Source organism: Magnolia sinica, chromosome 3 (genome assembly GCF_029962835.1).
Source record: "Magnolia sinica isolate HGM2019 chromosome 3, MsV1, whole genome shotgun sequence".
Lineage (NCBI taxonomy): Eukaryota > Viridiplantae > Streptophyta > Magnoliopsida > Magnoliales > Magnoliaceae > Magnolia > Magnolia sinica.
Window position 1 is genome coordinate 12798206 of NC_080575.1, and position 17218 is coordinate 12815423.

Here is a 17218-nt window from a genome sequence, read left to right on the forward strand (position 1 = left end):
CCAATGCCATTTTGTGTAGGTTTGCTTCTCAGGGATGCACATGCAATGCTTAGCCCAAATTGCTGCAGTTTTTCCAGTGAATCTCTGCTGTCAGTGATACAGACTGTTGATCTGGTGGGCCTGGGTGTGTTGGGTGCAGCTCGACGAAGATCGTCCATGAGACGATTTTAACCGTCTGATAGTTGGCCTAACAATAATGTTGAGGAGGGTTAAAGCCAGTGATGCACATGCAATCGAAAAGAAGTCCACGAAACAGATGACCATGACTATTTGATGGAGAGTTTTGGTCCATTTCCATACGTGGTGGAGCCGTCTGGTTGAACCGTTAGTATTGCATGTTCCAGTCTAGATTCAGGTGAAATGCATTAGTATTGCATGTTCCAGTCTAGATTCAGGTGAAATGCATTCTCTCTGCTCTTGAGTTTCAGCTGCCGCTTTATCCGACACTGATTAAGCTGTGGATTGAATCGATGGGCTGGTTCTGGCTTGATGAGATTCCCGTCATTAATCTCCTTCCTTCCCTTCTTCCTGGTAGCGATACTTGTAGAAAGCTCTGGTAGCTCCTTGGCTCGCTACGTCCAGTAAAGATTCCACATTGCCCTTCCTTTTCCTTTTTGCTTGATGTTGCGACAGCAGCTAGAGTGTTTGTTTTAGAGGAGATGCAGAGAATTTGTGAAAATTTCTCAATTCGGTTCGAGATGAAGCTCGGTGATTGAAGCACTTCCTTGGCTTCCAAGTAGAAAGGTATGAAAGTGGATCTGTTGTGTGAAGTGTGTGTTATGACCCGTGGCTGCCTGCCTGGTGGGGGCGGTAAACGGTTTATGCACTCCACTAGCTGGAGAAGATTGGACTGAAGAAAGATTTTTATCAAAGAGCAACCCACCCTGTCCTTTCTGCATCCATCATTATAATTCACTTGACTGTCTTCAACTTGAATGAAGATTCATCTTTAGAGGGAGGCCCTCCCACCCCAATCTATGAGGGTAGGAGGACCTCCTTTGTGACTGGAAGAGGTGGCTGATGAAGCTTGAAACACGAAGCCATTAGAGCTCAGGTTACATAGGCTTACGCCAATATGCTGACCTTCAGCTAGATTTCCAGCTGAGCAGGGCCCATTTTAATTACTAGCAGGGAGTTGGTCCCAACCAATGAGAGGATGTAGTCCTTGATCCTTGTGATGTGCTATATAGCACAAAAAATGGGCCCATTTTGTATTGAGTTTCTGATGAATAGATGTGAAGAGAAGGCTCAGCTCACACGCCCATGCATGTGCCCTTGGGGATGCAAATGGGCTGGGGTTGCCCAACTAACTATTAGGCCTAGCTGGATTTGAAATTGGAACCACTAGGTCGGGTCTAGATCCCATGATTCTCAAAATTGAAATTAAACACATCCAATTGGATCTGATGTAACGCCCTGAAAATCGGGAGTCGAGTAAAAGTCCAACTCCCGAGTTCTAACGCATCACTTATGCAACATATTTAATGATGATTAAATGTTGTCTCTATTAGTGCATAAAACATGAATAAGATTAAGTCAAATCAGCAAAACATAATCAAGGAACAGTTGTAATACACAAGCAGAAGACTAAAACAAATATGTATAACTTGATAGACTAGTTTAGGTCCCTAAAGTATGTATGCATTGCCAGGTCAATAATTATATGTATTGTTTCAAAATGTATAATATCAAAAATGTAACAGTCCACTACAAGTATAACCCTGAAGCCCCCGTCGATTCAGAACGGTCTACGAGAACCCGCCTGAATACTGCATATATGAGAATACCTCCTCATCATCCTCAAAGTCCGGCTCCGCCTCGCAGGCTATGCCATCATCTGAACTTATAATAGGGTTTGGTTGGTGTTCAAGACACCATCTCGTAACGTGGGAGTGAGTGATCAACTCAGTGGAATAATAAAACAAAGGTTAACATGTTATCCATTTAGTCAAGCAGTAATGATAAAGTAATACAATCGAACATCCCTAGATACTCTGATTAATGCAGGAATGGTATGAATAAATGATGTATGCCCTCGCCTGCACTCCCTCAGCGATCTTCATCTAACGGTAGCGCATGTTAGTCACTTCCTCGTGCTCTCTACACATCGCCAAACGGCACATGCAATGTGGTGCATGAATATAATTACCAAGTTCTCATTAGTCATTTTCATACAATAGGATTGGGAAGCTAAGGTACTTCTCTTGTATCAATTTTCAAACGATGATCCATTCTAGGGTCGTCAATTCTAGCAATTCTCATACGATGTTGTGGTTTTAGGTCGCTGCAAAGAGCTCGTCACCTTATCAGTGCAGGCATAGTGTACTTTTGTTACTACGTAAGGGCTCGTCACATCTACGCAGTCCTAGAGTACGCTCGATGTCACTACAAAGGGTTCTTCACCTTATCAGTGTAGGCCGACAGTTCGAATACAATGTCCTATACCATCGTATTCGGCTCACGAGTCTGGGTTGCTCACTGGTCACTACGGGGAGGCTCGTCACCCCAGCGTAGGCTGACAGCTTGACCACGGTGTCCCATACCACCATTCCCGGCTCATGAGTCTTAGCGGATCGAGGTACCAATGTTAAAAGGGTTTCACTGGTGAGTTTAGTACCTTAGATTCAAGCAGTAGCGTCCATACATAGTGAACATATATCGGGTCAATCGGGTTACTTGATGAGCTCGACTAGTACGAGCATACGTTGAATTGACAGACATGAAGTGCGTAAGCACTCCGTGTGGCCTAACCACTGCCAACAACTAAGGTACGACTCGGGTTCATCGAACACGTCCTATGTGGCGAGACAACCTCAGCCACCTATTTAGTGCCTGTTACCGATTACCTGGACTATTCCGCAGTCCCAAACACATTCAATTATAACAGATAACTATAGAAGCTAATCAAAACAGTAATGAATAAACAATTCCAATCATACAAGCATGTGAGCATTTGATGGATTTCAACTAAAACATGAATTTACACATATGCAGTGTTTAAGTAAAGCAGACAAAGACTACAAATTACATGGAGGAAATCATACACATCGTTAAGGTAGTTGAGAATCTTATCTCAACACCCATACCCATGTAAAGTACAAACGCTACATGCCCGATCATTCAGACATTTCTACAAACACTTAGACTACATATTCCAACATACACAGATTTATTTACTTAAAACGCATATTATAGCAAATCCTTTCGCATAGGAGTTGCGACACATACAACAATCATGTATTAACAAATATCTATCATAACAAGTATTAATTATGATTCCATGTTCACTCAGACATTTCGACAAACACTTAGTCTACACACTTCAACATACATGACGTATGTTGGTCGTAACACATACTGGGCCAAATCTTTTCGCCGAGGAGTTGTTACACATATAACTAGCATAACCACACGACAGTTAATCATGGCAAACACACGTTCAAATTCCATACGTATACGACCATTTCTACAAATACATGGGATACACTAAACTCCATATAGTTCATATATATCTGAAACGCGAAACAAACATCGCATTTGGCATGTGAAATAGCACCCACATCAGTAATAAACCATTAACCGACATTGAAAGCCTTGAAAACCATAACCTAAACATTTATAGTCCGCACCTTTCGCCGGTAGACTCGTAACGAACTCAGTTTTAAAGCTAAGTCTTTGTCTACGGTAGATTGACAACCTATAACATAAATTAGGTTAGCTATTTCATAACTTAGACTATCTAAAATCCTAAAACAGATCAGGGTTAAGTTTTTTTTACCAAAGTACGTTGCCGAAAATGCCGGATTTGTGATACAGAAGGGGTGGCTAAGTGCGTGGAGTAACGGGATCGAATCCCAGGAAGATCTTCCAACTCACTCTCTCACTTCCTCTCTTTTCCTTTCTCTTTTCTCTTCTCTCTCTCCTAGGGTTTCTCAAATTTGTATGGGGTGAGAGAGTGGGGGTTTAAGGTCCTTATATAGGCCTAGGTTTGATGGAAATGGCCCCAGGGCCAAGGTATACTTAGGTTATATCCAAATGCGGATCGTTCCGGTCCAACGGAGCACTTCTGGTGGCCCCTTTTCCACGTGCGGTCGGACTTAAGCTCCCTGACCATGGATCTAGGTCAGACTGAGTTTTCATTCCGATCGGGTTTACAGATCGACCATGGCGGACCAGTTTCAGTTCAACGGTCACGGTCACTTGATCAGGGTCACAAGTACACCGACATGTGTGGGACATTTCTTCTGATCCGAGGGTATATTTGGGTCAGATTCTGATGGTCTGAATCCTTATATTTGGCCCACAAGCGACACGACTCAGATTACTTACATTCGGATTCTATTTTTAAATATTTTCACATTTCTCACATACTTCGCTTCAGGCTCAAGTTGTGCAGTTCTAGACACAATTAGGATTTGATTTCCGAAGGGATTGTCAAGTCCAGTAATGCGGTCATATCTGTATAGTTTTGGGGTAATCAGACTTTCGACGTGCGGTCTAGGTTCGATACGAGAGCAACCGGGTTCAGGGTTGGATTCTAGATTTCAGGGTAACGTAGTGTCGATGATGCTGCACATTTTGGGTCTTGCAGATCATATTTAAAGTGATTAGTGCTAATTTCACAAGCACTCTAGTTTAGCACTTGCTAATATTAACCTGATTTCCAAAGGTTTTTGGTCCTGGGTGATTTCTGCCTGAGGCGGTATTCGGGTCTTTGTATGGATTTTTTTGAGACGTTACATCTGACCCCATAACAAATAGGCTGGGAAAAAAAAATATGCAAGAACCGAAGCTACTAGGTCAGGTCCAAGTGATGTTGACCCGCCACAGCCAACCCAAACCCAGCTTTTAAATGGATTGGATTTGGACCACTTAAAATAAACCATAACTAGACCTAGAACTGGGCATCGAGTCAAGTCGGACCAAGTTAGGGCTGACCCGACTTGACCCGGTTTTGAACTAGACTTGACCCGAACTCAACCCGACTCGGTACCAGTCCAGCATGCCTCGCCCGATCCGACTCCGAGTCTGGCGTGGACTAACTCGGAATGAGTCTGAATTGGTCACAGGTACCAAGTTGGGTCAGGTGCGGTGGGTATCCGCGGGCTGAAATCACAACTTAGAACCTAAGTGCACCTGCCGTAATTGCAGTCTCTCCATCAGCTACACGACATCTTAGATCTAAAATGTCAAAACTAGGTTTTTGTTTTTATATGTATGAGTTGGGTTTCGGATCGAGTCGAGTTATTGGGTGACCCGAACTCGACTCGGTTTGAGTTTGGATTGGATGAAGTCTACTTGGTTCGGATTGACTCACCATTTCGGTTCGGGTCAAGTTGGCTCTAAATGCGTTGGACGAGTCAAGTATGTTGAATCGAGTCATCCTGTGCCCAGCTCTAACTAGACCCATCCTATATCAAATCACTAGACAAAAGTGGAGAAACTTGCCTAAAGAAAACCAAGCGTTTGGGTGAGAAAGTCCGCTAAACATTGTGACAAATGTAGCAGAGATTTTGAAAATCTCACAATATTTAGATAGTATCTCAAGATTTTCACAATATCATCAGTTTTGAATTTTTTGATTTTTTGCAGAAAAAGTCACCGTGATACTAACTTAAAAATCATTTAGAATTTTAACCAATTTATGATATAATTATAGATTAAAAATTTGAAATTACTGATTTATATATATATATATATATATATATATATATATATATATATATATATTTTAAGTGAGGTTCTCCGAATAATATCCCTGGAAAACCCTAAAATATTGTCTCCTGAAAAAAATCCAGAGCTAGAAGTTCCTGAGAATCAGATTTGTGAATATGCTATTAAATAGAGAATTAGAGATTAGACTAACCCAACTTAAGACTAATCAGCGCTGAATGTCCCGATGGTCCTGACGGGCCACTCACTTGGGAGGAATAAGTTGGAGCAGCTTCTTAAGCAGGGCCGCCAATCGAAGGAGGATATCGACACTACTTACAAGATCATGCGGCGGATAGAAGCTGAGGAACTGTCGCTGGATGCTGCAGAGCTCGTCATCACAAGCACCAAGCAAGAGATTGACGAACAGTGGGGCCCGGGCCAGACGTGGGGTCAATTGCCACGGTCTGTACATGCCGAGGATGGTGGTATGTGCAATTTCCATCCACAATTCCACTGTTAATGTCAAAATTTGGACAGTTGGGATTGTAAAACCACAATGTGGCCCACCATACCAATGGTTCAGTTCTGCAAAAGGTGGTTCACACATCCATATCAACTCTATAAAAACACCATGAGCATTCATATCCACACGAAATAAGAAAGCATGTCGATAAGCACGCATGAGCTTATCATACACAGGCTACAAGCACATGAACATGAACATCTAATTGCTGCTAGCAATTGACTACTACGTGCTATTACATGTATTGCAATTTTTTCAGGTTATCCCTCCTGGTATGGACTTCAGCAATGTTGTAGTTCAGGAAGACACAGCGGAAGCAGATGGAGAACTTGCAGTGCTTATCAGTGGTGCCGATGGTAGTTCTTCAAAGGTGGTCCCACCCATATGGGCCGAGGTGAGTGTCCCGTTTCTGCGATCGCCTCATCTTACTTTTTCCATCGTCGAAACCATTTGCCTGATAAAATGAGACCTGTCGTTGCAGGTGATGCGCTTCTTCACAAATCCTCACAAGCCAATGATCTTGGCCTTATCGAGACCGGACCCGAAAAAGAACATCACTACTCTCCTGAAAGCCTTTGGTGAATGCCGCCCGTTAAGGGAGCTTGCAAATCTGGTAAGAAGTGATCCCTGGTAGTTCAGTTTTAAGGATTTATGTGATCCTCTGTTTTTAATTTGTATGAGTGGGATTTTCTTGGTTCAGTGATCCAAACCATTGATATGATGGATGATCCAACCCTGGAGGGACCATTCTTGAAACCTCCTGGATTGAAAGATCTGAACCATCCAATGTTTGGCCTTTCCTTTGGTTGATTGTGGGCCATTCTGTATTTCTTTCCTTAACTGTTTGTTTAAAGGCCAGAAAGTGAAGGGTTACAATTGTCTCACTTGGAAGAATATTGAGGCATGGGTCATCAATGGCCTGGATCAATGAATCATGGGCACCACTAGTATAAATTGCATGGTGGGCCCCACTGGCACCATGTTATTGCTTGACAAAGAAAATGCATGCATGATTACAGACATTGATAATGGGAAACCGAGACGACATTGACGAGATGTCGTCAGGGAATGCAAGCGTCCTACTAACAGTCTTGAAGCTGATTGACAAGTACGACCTCTACGGGCTCGTGGCCTACCCAAAGCATCACAAGCAGGCTGACGTTCCAGAAATCTATCGCCTCGCTGCAAACACAAAGGTTTGTGTCATGTTATGGATTTTCTTGTAACAACGTTTCTTGAATTTCAGATGATGTATGCGATTGAAGTTTGAAACCATTGCAGGGAGTCTTCATAAATCCAGCTTTAGTTGAGCCTTTTGGACTTACCTTAATCGAGGTTAGTTGTATTTGAAGTTCGTGTGCCAATGTGGTCCATTTACAAGATCCATGCCATTCATAAGTCTGCATGCGTCAAACATGGATTGGATCAAAATCCATTTCTTTCGTACATATGTAGCCCATCCAATAACAACCAGCCTGATTTTCAGGCCATGCGGCACTCATGTTTGGCCCACCTGTTGAACAACACACATGTTGCACACACCAGCGTTTGACGCAAGGGGTCATCACATGTCTCAAAATCTAATTCAATGGTTTGGAATTGTGTAGGCAGCAGCGCATGGGCTTCCAATGGTGGCTACTCAAAATGGCGGTCCAGTTGACATTCATCGGGTAAAAATAGCCTAAACTAGTTTGTAGATGATCCCATCTGCTCGTCGTCCATTTGTTCTGGATTGTCTGGATGACATTTAACACTGTTGTTGGAATGATTTTAGGCACTGAACAATGGACTGCTCATCGATCCACATGACCAGCAGGCGATTGCCAGCGCTCTACTAAAACTAGTTGCGGACAAGAATCTATGGCATGAATGCAGGAAGAATGGGTGGCGGAACATACACCTGTTCTCCTGGCCTGAGCATTGCCGGTCATACCTGACGAGGGTGGCGGCCTGCCGGATGAGGCACCCACAGTGGAAGACGGACACGCCATCTGACGATGTGGCTGTGGAGTCGTCGTTGGGAGACTCACTCAAGGACATGGAGGATATGTCCCTCCGGCTCTCTGTTGACGTTGACAAACCTTCCCTAAACGGATTGGTGGAGCACAGCCCAGCTGATTTGGAGAAAGTGGGCATGGGAAAGGGCGGGCTTGAGCTGCAAGACCAAGTGAAACAGATTCTGAACAAGATAAAGAAGCCGATGCTGGAAACCCAAGGCTCAGAAGTGGGAAAGATGCAGCCAGAGAACACCAGAAACACGGCAAATAAGTATCCCATCTTGAGGCGCCGGCGGAGGTTATTCGTCATAGCGGTTGACTGCTACGATGAGAAAGGACACCCCAGTAAAAGGATGCTGCAGGTCATACAGGAGACTTTCAAGGCCGTCCGGTCCGATCCTCAAACGTCGAGATTCTCAGGTTTCGTGCTGTCGACGGCAATGCCTGTCTCCGAGACACTAGAATTCTTGAAATCGGGAAAGACCCAAGTGAAGGATTTTGATGTTCTGATCTGCAGCAGTGGAAGTGAAGTGTATTACCCGGGCACTTGCGTGGAAGATGGCGGGAAGCTCTGCCCAGACCTGGACTATGCCTCACACATTGATTATCGTTGGGGGCGGGACGGCTTGAAAAGAACTATCTTGAAATTAATGAGCTCACAGGATGGCATGGACAGTAAGAAGTCCGAGCATTCTTCGACCGGAATTGATGAAGATGCGAAATCAAGCAACACTCACTGCATTTCGTATTTCATTAGAGATTCCACCAAGGTATTTGTTTGTATCTATTGGAAAATGGATGGCCTGACAAAATGCACATGTGGGGCCCCACCTTTTGGTGTTACCAATATTTTGATGGTGGGGCCTACTGGATTAACTGATCAAATTACTGAATGGTGGGCCAGACCTGTACAGTTGCTGGGTCAAAAACAAAAAATGCTGCTTCTTTTAGTCTAATCTCATAGAGAATTTGTTTGGGTTGGTTGGTTTTTTTCTTACGTGTAGAGTGGCCGATTTCTTTCAGGCAAAGAAAGTGGATGATTTGAGGCAGAAGCTACGAATGCGGGGCCTGCGCTGCCATCTGATGTACTGCAGGAATTCTACAAGATTGCAGGTCATCCCTCTCCTTGCATCAAGATCACAGGCACTCAGGTATGAATGATCTACATGATATCGGAATACTAGTATACTTTCCCAGTTCCATGTGTGGGGCCCATTGTTTGGCAATCCTGACTGTTAATCTGATGCTTCCCAACATGGATGGAGGATGCCTCAAAATTCTCCCCAATCAGATGATCCTAATGCATCGACCTTTGGCCTTTCCTATTGAATGTAGACCACACCTGTCTGGGATACTTTTGGGTCATCAACCATCCACACTGTGGGACCGTGACAAACCAGCAATCTGAAAGGCCAAAAAGAGGATCCACATAATTTCTGGATGGCAAGCTTTTGCAAAGTAGATAGCTGAAGTTCCATTTTTCCCTTTCCTGTAATTATTAGGTACCTGTTTGTTAGGTGGGGTTCGAACGTTGCGAAAATGTACGTAATCCTTGGTGAGACGGGTGACACTGATCATGAAGAACTGATCTCCGGGTCCCACAAGACTGTGATCATGAAAGGGGTTGTGGAGAAAGGTTCGGAAGAGTTCCTTAGAACTGCAGGGAGCTATCAGAAGGATGACATTGTTCCTAAGGAAAGCCCGCTCATCGCACACACAGATGGACCGGCAGCTGACGGAATCTCGATTGCTCTGAATAAGGTCTCTAAATCATCTGTTGGAATGTGATGACAGTACAGGCAGACCTGAATAATGTGAAAAAGGAAAATTAAAGCCTCTGTAAGTTTCATATAAGAATGTACTGTGTTTTCATTCTTCAAATTACAGTGGAAAGGCAATTATATGTTTTGCCCGCATGTTCTGTATTTGTATCAAAGAAATCCTGGCCGGATCTCATAAATTGAGTTAAATGTAAAATATGTAGATGAATATGGCGAATGTAGCAGAATCACTACTAGCTGCAATCTCATACTCAGGTGTAAGAAATCTACCTTGTTCTGAAAAGACTTCTTATAGGTAAAAGAAACCGCTGTCAGTAAATACACAGCAATGTATGAAAACTCTTAATGTCTGAATGGATACCGCGGGAGAAACCATGGCCCCCAATCTCATAAATTGAGATTGAAATGTAAAATCAAGTGCATAAACATTGCATAATCACTAGTACCTGCAATCTCATACACAGAAAGTAAGCACTTTTATCTTCTTCTGAAAAGCCTTGTAGGCAAAAGAGACTGTTTTCTTGCAAGTACATAGAAGTAGGAACGTTGGAAAACTCTTAACATTTCGTTTCCTACTACAAAATCTTCAGAAGAAGAAAAAGTCCTCAAGCCTGCGACCATTGGGAGTAGGAAAAGTATCATTTTGATGTTGTAGAAAAACACTCATACACAATTGAAGCAACCAAAGCAAAACCAAAAATGAAAATAGCAAAATATTAACAAGAGATGAGTTGTATAGAGATTTACATGCTTTGGTAATTTGTTCATGGATGTTCATATCCATGAGGGAGTAACAATGAGCTTTTTTCTTCACTAAAATAAGAGAGCTTTTTTCTTCACTAAACCAAGAAAAACTAAAGAATACTAAAACAAGAGAAGTCAAAGAATACAAGACTCGTCTCTCTCCCAACTTCTCACCATACACAAGGACAAGGTCTCTCAAGCCTCTCTCCTAACTTCTCACCATACACAAGGTCTCTCAAAAAGCCTCTCTCCCAACTTCTCACCATACACAAGGTCTCTCAAAAAGCCTCTCTCCCAACTTCTCACCATACACAAGGTCTCTTAAAAAGCCTCTCTCCCAACTTCTCACCATACACATGGTCTCTCAAAAAGCCTCTCTCACAACTTCTTACCATACACAATGTCTCTCAAAAAAAGAAAAAGAAAATTCCCACATGTATCTGTGTAGACAATACACAACCCCACAATAAGTTACCTGTGAATGGAGAGAGAGAGAGAGAGAGAGAGAGAGAGAGAGAGAGAGAGAGAGAGAGAGAGAGAGAGAGACGAGTGAATGAGGATACAGTCCATGATAGAATCAATGGCGCACCAAGATTGGTGCGGCCCCACTTATGGTCCACGATAGAATCAATGGCAAACAGGATTTGTGTAGCCCACCCTACTTAGTTGGGATAAGGGCCTGTTGATGATGATGATGATGATGCTTTACCACTGACCAACTTTGTGTCCAACTGACAACCTGTCAACCCCAGACTCCCAACTCCTTGTCGTCCCACTACATATAAAAATACAAGGTTAAAATAATGCTCTCTTAAACAAATTTGAGACAAAAAGGAGAGAGAGAGAGAGAGAGAGAGAGAGAGAGAGAGAGAGAGAGAGAGAGAATCTGATGAATAACATCAGTTATTTTGGGCACATTTCAACGGCTTAAAATTCATGCAATCCATGGATTTATTTCACTAATGCATATCCTTAATCAGTATACACCTCTTCCTTAAAGAAATTTGCAGGAAAAAAGAAGAAGAAGAAGATGAATAGTTTCAATCAATTTTGAGTTTGCATGAACAGTCCAAAATTTATGCCGTCCATGGGATTTATCTCACTAATGCACATAACCCTAATCACCACCCACAATTATCCTCAAGAAATGTAATGGCCCAAAATTTATGGAATCTGTGGTATTCATCCACTAGTGGAATCCTTTCCATGTGATTAATAGGTACCTGTTTGTTCAATGGGGTTTGAACATTGCAAGATGGGGTTTGAACATTGCAAAAATGTACCTAATTCTCACCAGGACAGGTAACACAGATTATGGAGAACTGATATCCAGGTGCCACAAGACAGCATGAAAAGGGTGGTGGAGGATGGTTCAGAAGAGTTCCTTAGAACTAAAGAGAACTACCAGGACGATGACTGTTCTTGGAAAAGCCTGCTCGTCACATACACAAACCACCTGCAGCTGACAGGATCTCGAATGCTCTGAAGGTCTCTAAATCTTCTATTGGAATGTGATGACACTAGAGCCACCAAAACAACATGAAAAAGAAAAGAAAAGAAAAGAAAAAAAAAAAAAAACCCTCTAAATTTCACAGAAGAACCTACTTTGTTTTCTTTCTTTAAAATGTGCAGAACAGCTATTTTATGTTCAATCATGGCCGGATCTCATAAACTGAGATTGAGATGTTAAATGGGTTCATGAGCATTGCAGAATCACTACTACCTGCAATCTCATACAAAGAAGTAAGCAATCCATCTTGTTCCGAAACGCCTACTTACAGGCAAAAGGGACTGTTGTTCTACAAATGCATAAACTTGTCGGAATGTTGGAAAACCATAACATTTTAGAGTTTCCTTCTACTATCAAATTGTCAGGAAAAGAAGAAAATTTCCTCACCCTGTCTCTAATTGCAGCTTCTGCAACCAATGGGACTAAGAAAAATCCATTTAGATATCCCGGTTATCATCTCTAAGGACTCCTCCAATGTGTAAATAACTGAAGAAATCAATTTTTCGCTGTCACAACCAAAGGTGTCTTCTAAACTCATGTCAAATCTTGTGCCATTTTGATAACCTTCCACAAGGAGAGAGCGCCGGAACCATAGTTCAAAACCCAAAAACTCACCTCGATGTCCATTTGGGTCGGGTCAACTCAAAGACTCGAGTTGAAATAAATAAATAAATAATATGAAGAATATTTTAAGTTGTTAAAACTGATTCACATGTTAAATAAGCAAAACAAATGCTTGTAGCCTGCTGGTAATGCACTTGCTCATGTCTCAATGAGGTTGTGTCCAGCTCTCACAGGTAACTTTTTGCACTTTAACAGCACTCGGAAGTTGACAGGGCACTTGACTCGGTTCGAGTCACGCCGAGTTATACCGAGTCAGCCGAGTTATTGATCCAACTCAGCTAGTCTTGGCGAATCTGGACTGAGTCATGCTCAAAATCTCACTGAATCAAGTTGACTCAGCCAAGTATCAAGTTGAGTCAACAAGTTGTGGAACTATGGTTGAACCTGTTATCATGCCATCATTAGCTCGACATAGTTTTCCTCCTAGCTTTGTAAATCAGCATCTCATCATCTCACAGATGTGAAATGTCTTCTGCATCCTTTGTCAGATATCGCACATCGCCATTTTTCATTCTTTGCTAATCTTTTACCAGGAAAGGGATCATAATCCTTTCGGCGAAATGTAGGGCATGTGAGAAGTTATCGATGTGGCATAACATGTCTTCCAATCCCCAAAATGCCCCATGTTGAGTTACAGATATGCTCACACTGGATGCATTCAGTCAGTTTTCTGCTCATGATTCCCCCAGATTGGTTTTTTAACCCTTTATAATTTGAATCCACTAAGAAGCCCTCCGACTTCTTCATTTCGGCAGTTGTGGGGACTTGCATGGTGTTGAAATTGAGCTACGAACTCAATCCAGATGCCATCTCTCCTTTTACTTTCTTTTGAACGCTTGAAGGAATTTTGCAGGCCCGCACATGCACCTCCAAACACTGATGCATCTGCTAATCAGACTGGGCACATGTTTAGGACATGCAAGCCATGTATTAGTGGGACCCATTCTGCACATGATCCAGCCCAAATCAGGAAGTTCAGTAGTCCAGTGAGATGCATTTCTACCCAAAGACAGATCCCGAATCTAACCAGGCACATGTTCATGGTAGCTGAGCTGCATATCAGGTGGGACCTGTCGTGTGGACGACTCAGCCAAAAATCAAGCTTGGTCAGAAGGCAGCGGACAACAACCTATACATATACATCCAATACACCCAACTTGCCAGCCCATTCTTCGAGTGAAAACCCAGATGTGCTCGGTCTTCCCTTGTCTAGTGGTTCACTGCCAATCTCATTGCCCCCGGCTTTTTTCACCAGTAATCTCCACATGAGCAAACGCCGTCCTTGAAATGATGAAACCGCTTTGCATCCCTCACAACAATCTCTCTATCAACAATCTTCGAAATGAACTTAGTCGCGTTATGGCAGTCCCCACACACCCTAAGGTTCTTAGTAATGAGGATCCGAGTTCCTGGGCCTGTATTCAACAATGCAAAAGCAATGGCCAATCTCTCACTGTGATTACACAACATTGTCTTCTTCACTTCTTCTTCAAGATCATGCAACACAAATTCAGTGTTTGGAACATAACCCATTTCCCGCATTTCGAAATCTAACCTCTCCAGCATCGCCATTATCTTCTCGTGTTGAGGGTGGCTCTTATCCTCCATTAGAAATGCATGGAGCTCTCCATTCACTTCAACGACACTATAACCAGGTATCTTCTTCATTCCCATCTTCTTCATCACCTTCCTCACATGAGCAACTTCATCCCATTTTCTTGCAGTGGCAAAAACATTCGAAACCAATGCATAAATCCCCGGATCATCCGGTTTCAGCTCAAGAACCTTCTTTGCCACAGTCTCTCCGATACTCGAGTTCCCATGATTACGACATCCTGAAAGTAGTGCGACCCAAACTGCAATCCCTGGTTCGATCGCCATAGATTTTATTAGCTCATAAGCTTCGTCGATTTGTCCTGCACGAGCTAAAAGATCCACCATGCAAGCGTAATGCTTCTCGCTTGGTTGGATATTGAATTCTCTAACCATCAGATCAAACCAATACAGGCCTTCTTTGACTAGACCTGAATGGCTAAATGCTGATAGAAGTGAAGCGAAGGTTGCATCATCGGGTTTCATCAGCGACTTCATTTGAATGAAAAGCAAAAGAGCTTCCTTTCCATGGCCATGGACTCCATAGCTAGATATCATTGCATTCCATGAGATTGAGTCTCTTGAACTCACCCGATCAAAAAGGGCACGCGCACTTGACAAGCTCCCACATTTTGAGTACATGTCAATGACTGCAGTACCTGAAATCCTATCAAATTTGTACTGTCTCACGATGAACCCATGCATGGATTTACCAAATTTCAAATACCCAATTTGGGAACACGCCAAAAGTGCACTCACAAGTGCTACCAAATCCGGTTCGAATCCACGATCCTGCATCTCAATCAACAACCTAAGTGCATCCGCTGCGAAACCATTTTGGGCAAAACCTGAAATCAATGCACTCCACAAAACCACATTCGTAGAAGACATCTTCTCAAATACTCGACAAGCGAGCTTCAACAGCCCGTTCTTCGCATACATATCAACAATGCTCGTTTTGACAACAACTTCCATTGGATGTTCCTGTCTAATCATATACCCATGAACAGAAAGGGCCATCTTCAAATCCCCAAGACCAGTGCATGCTTGTATCGAACCCACCATCACAATCCCATCTCCTTCAATCCCCTCCAACCGCATCCTCCGATAAACCCCCACTGCCTCAATCACCCGCCCACTCTGAGCAAAACCCGTAATCATCGTCGTCCAAGAAACAAGATCTCTCATAGGCATTTCATCAAACACTCTCATCGCTTCATTCATCTTTCCACACTTCACGTACATATTCAAAACCGAAGACCCAACAAAGACATCATCCTTGTATCCACAATCAGCTGCTTGACGTCGAATTTCTTCACCAGCTTTCAGATTGAACAGGGTGGCGCATGCCTTGAGTGCGAGGGTGAAAGTCGAGCTGTCGGGCCGGGGTCCTTCTAGAAGCATACGTCGATACAGGTTGAGGACTTCGGAAGGGAAACTCCGACGGGAATATGCAATTATCATGGCATTGCATGTGGGTGTAGCTCTTTGAGGCGTTTCATCGAACACCTGCCGGGCGGCAGGGATATCACCTGATCTTGCATAAGATGATATGAGATGACCGTTGGAATCTATGTGATTAAGAATTCCAGTTATGAGCATCAGGGCGTGGATTTGTGCGACCGATTTTGGGTCTCTGCAGGTTGAGAGTAGCGATTTCGTCCACGGCGCATGATACACAGTACACATGTGTTTGAAGGAGTGTTTTTTCTTTTATTTTTTTAAAGCCGTCGGAGTTTAGGAGAAGAATCAAAATATCATCTCTTCTTTTAAAGCTCGACTTTCATAGTACACAATGTTGTGATCTCGACCGTTCACCTAGTACATTTGATTTTGTATAGTCTACTAATCAAAGGCGCCCATCACCTGTGGGGAAGCGTATTGCGTAAACTCTGTGGGGTCCACCCTGATTTATGTATTTTATCCACTCCGTTCATCTATTTTAGCAGTTAATTTTCGGGATTGAGCCCAAAAATGAAGTGTCTACATAGCTCAACTGCTAAAATGACATCTGAAAATGGATGTACAGCGTGGATAAACCATGTACATTCACAGTGGGCCCAACCGAGTTTATTCAGTATGATGACCAGATATACTTTGTGTGGGTCCATTTCTAACAACAACATGCCATTTAATTAAATTCCAATGCATCATACAGGCTTAGAGTTAAATTGGATGACTGGTTGCTGTTAGAGATGGGACCCATGGATCAAGTAAACATGGCTCATCACTAATGATGGCATGCCGTCCAATTAAATTCTACCATGTCATGCTTAGTGTGACGTGGTGGGATTTGATTGGATGGCATGCTATCCATGGAGATGGGGCTCATGCAAAGTATATCCAATTGAGAACATATTCCATTCGGTTTATTTCTATCAGTAGCATGTTGTCCAATCAAATACCAATACCATTGTGTTGTGTCAGTGCAAATGTGAGCACACACAGCAACAATACCTAATCTATGTCCACTGCAGTGTTGGCATCAATATAAGTAAAATGAGGTGCAATTTGATTGGATAACAAGCTCCTGTTAGAGAAGGGGCCCACATAAAACATACTAACTCCACCAAGCTCCAACTCCGATAGTGACATGTCATCTAGGTGGGGTTAAACAATTAATATGTAAGGGGGCATTTGGATTATAAGTTGTTGTACATAAGCTACTTATGCTTCAAGTAACTTATCCTGGTTTCTATTTATTCAATGAATATAGGTATAGTTTGGAAACAAGGTACATTAAAAAAAAATCGTAGATAATACTTTGTAGGAACTTAGTAAATTCCCGAAA

At 42.7% G+C, this 17218-nt stretch overlaps 1 protein-coding gene and 1 pseudogene across 1 annotated transcript; one reads left to right on the forward strand and one right to left on the reverse strand.

The window, feature by feature from the left end:
* Positions 1-3: 3 nt before the first annotated feature.
* LOC131238806 (probable sucrose-phosphate synthase 2) lies at positions 4-10275 on the forward strand (annotated as a pseudogene).
* A 2012-nt stretch (positions 10276-12287) lies between these two features.
* LOC131239545 (putative pentatricopeptide repeat-containing protein At3g25060, mitochondrial) lies at positions 12288-16350 on the reverse strand. Its single transcript, XM_058237303.1, has one exon. It carries the CDS (start codon positions 16114-16116, stop codon positions 14083-14085), a length of 2034 nt encoding a protein of 677 aa, XP_058093286.1. The 5' UTR covers positions 16117-16350; the 3' UTR covers positions 12288-14082.
* Positions 16351-17218: the final 868 nt, after the last annotated feature.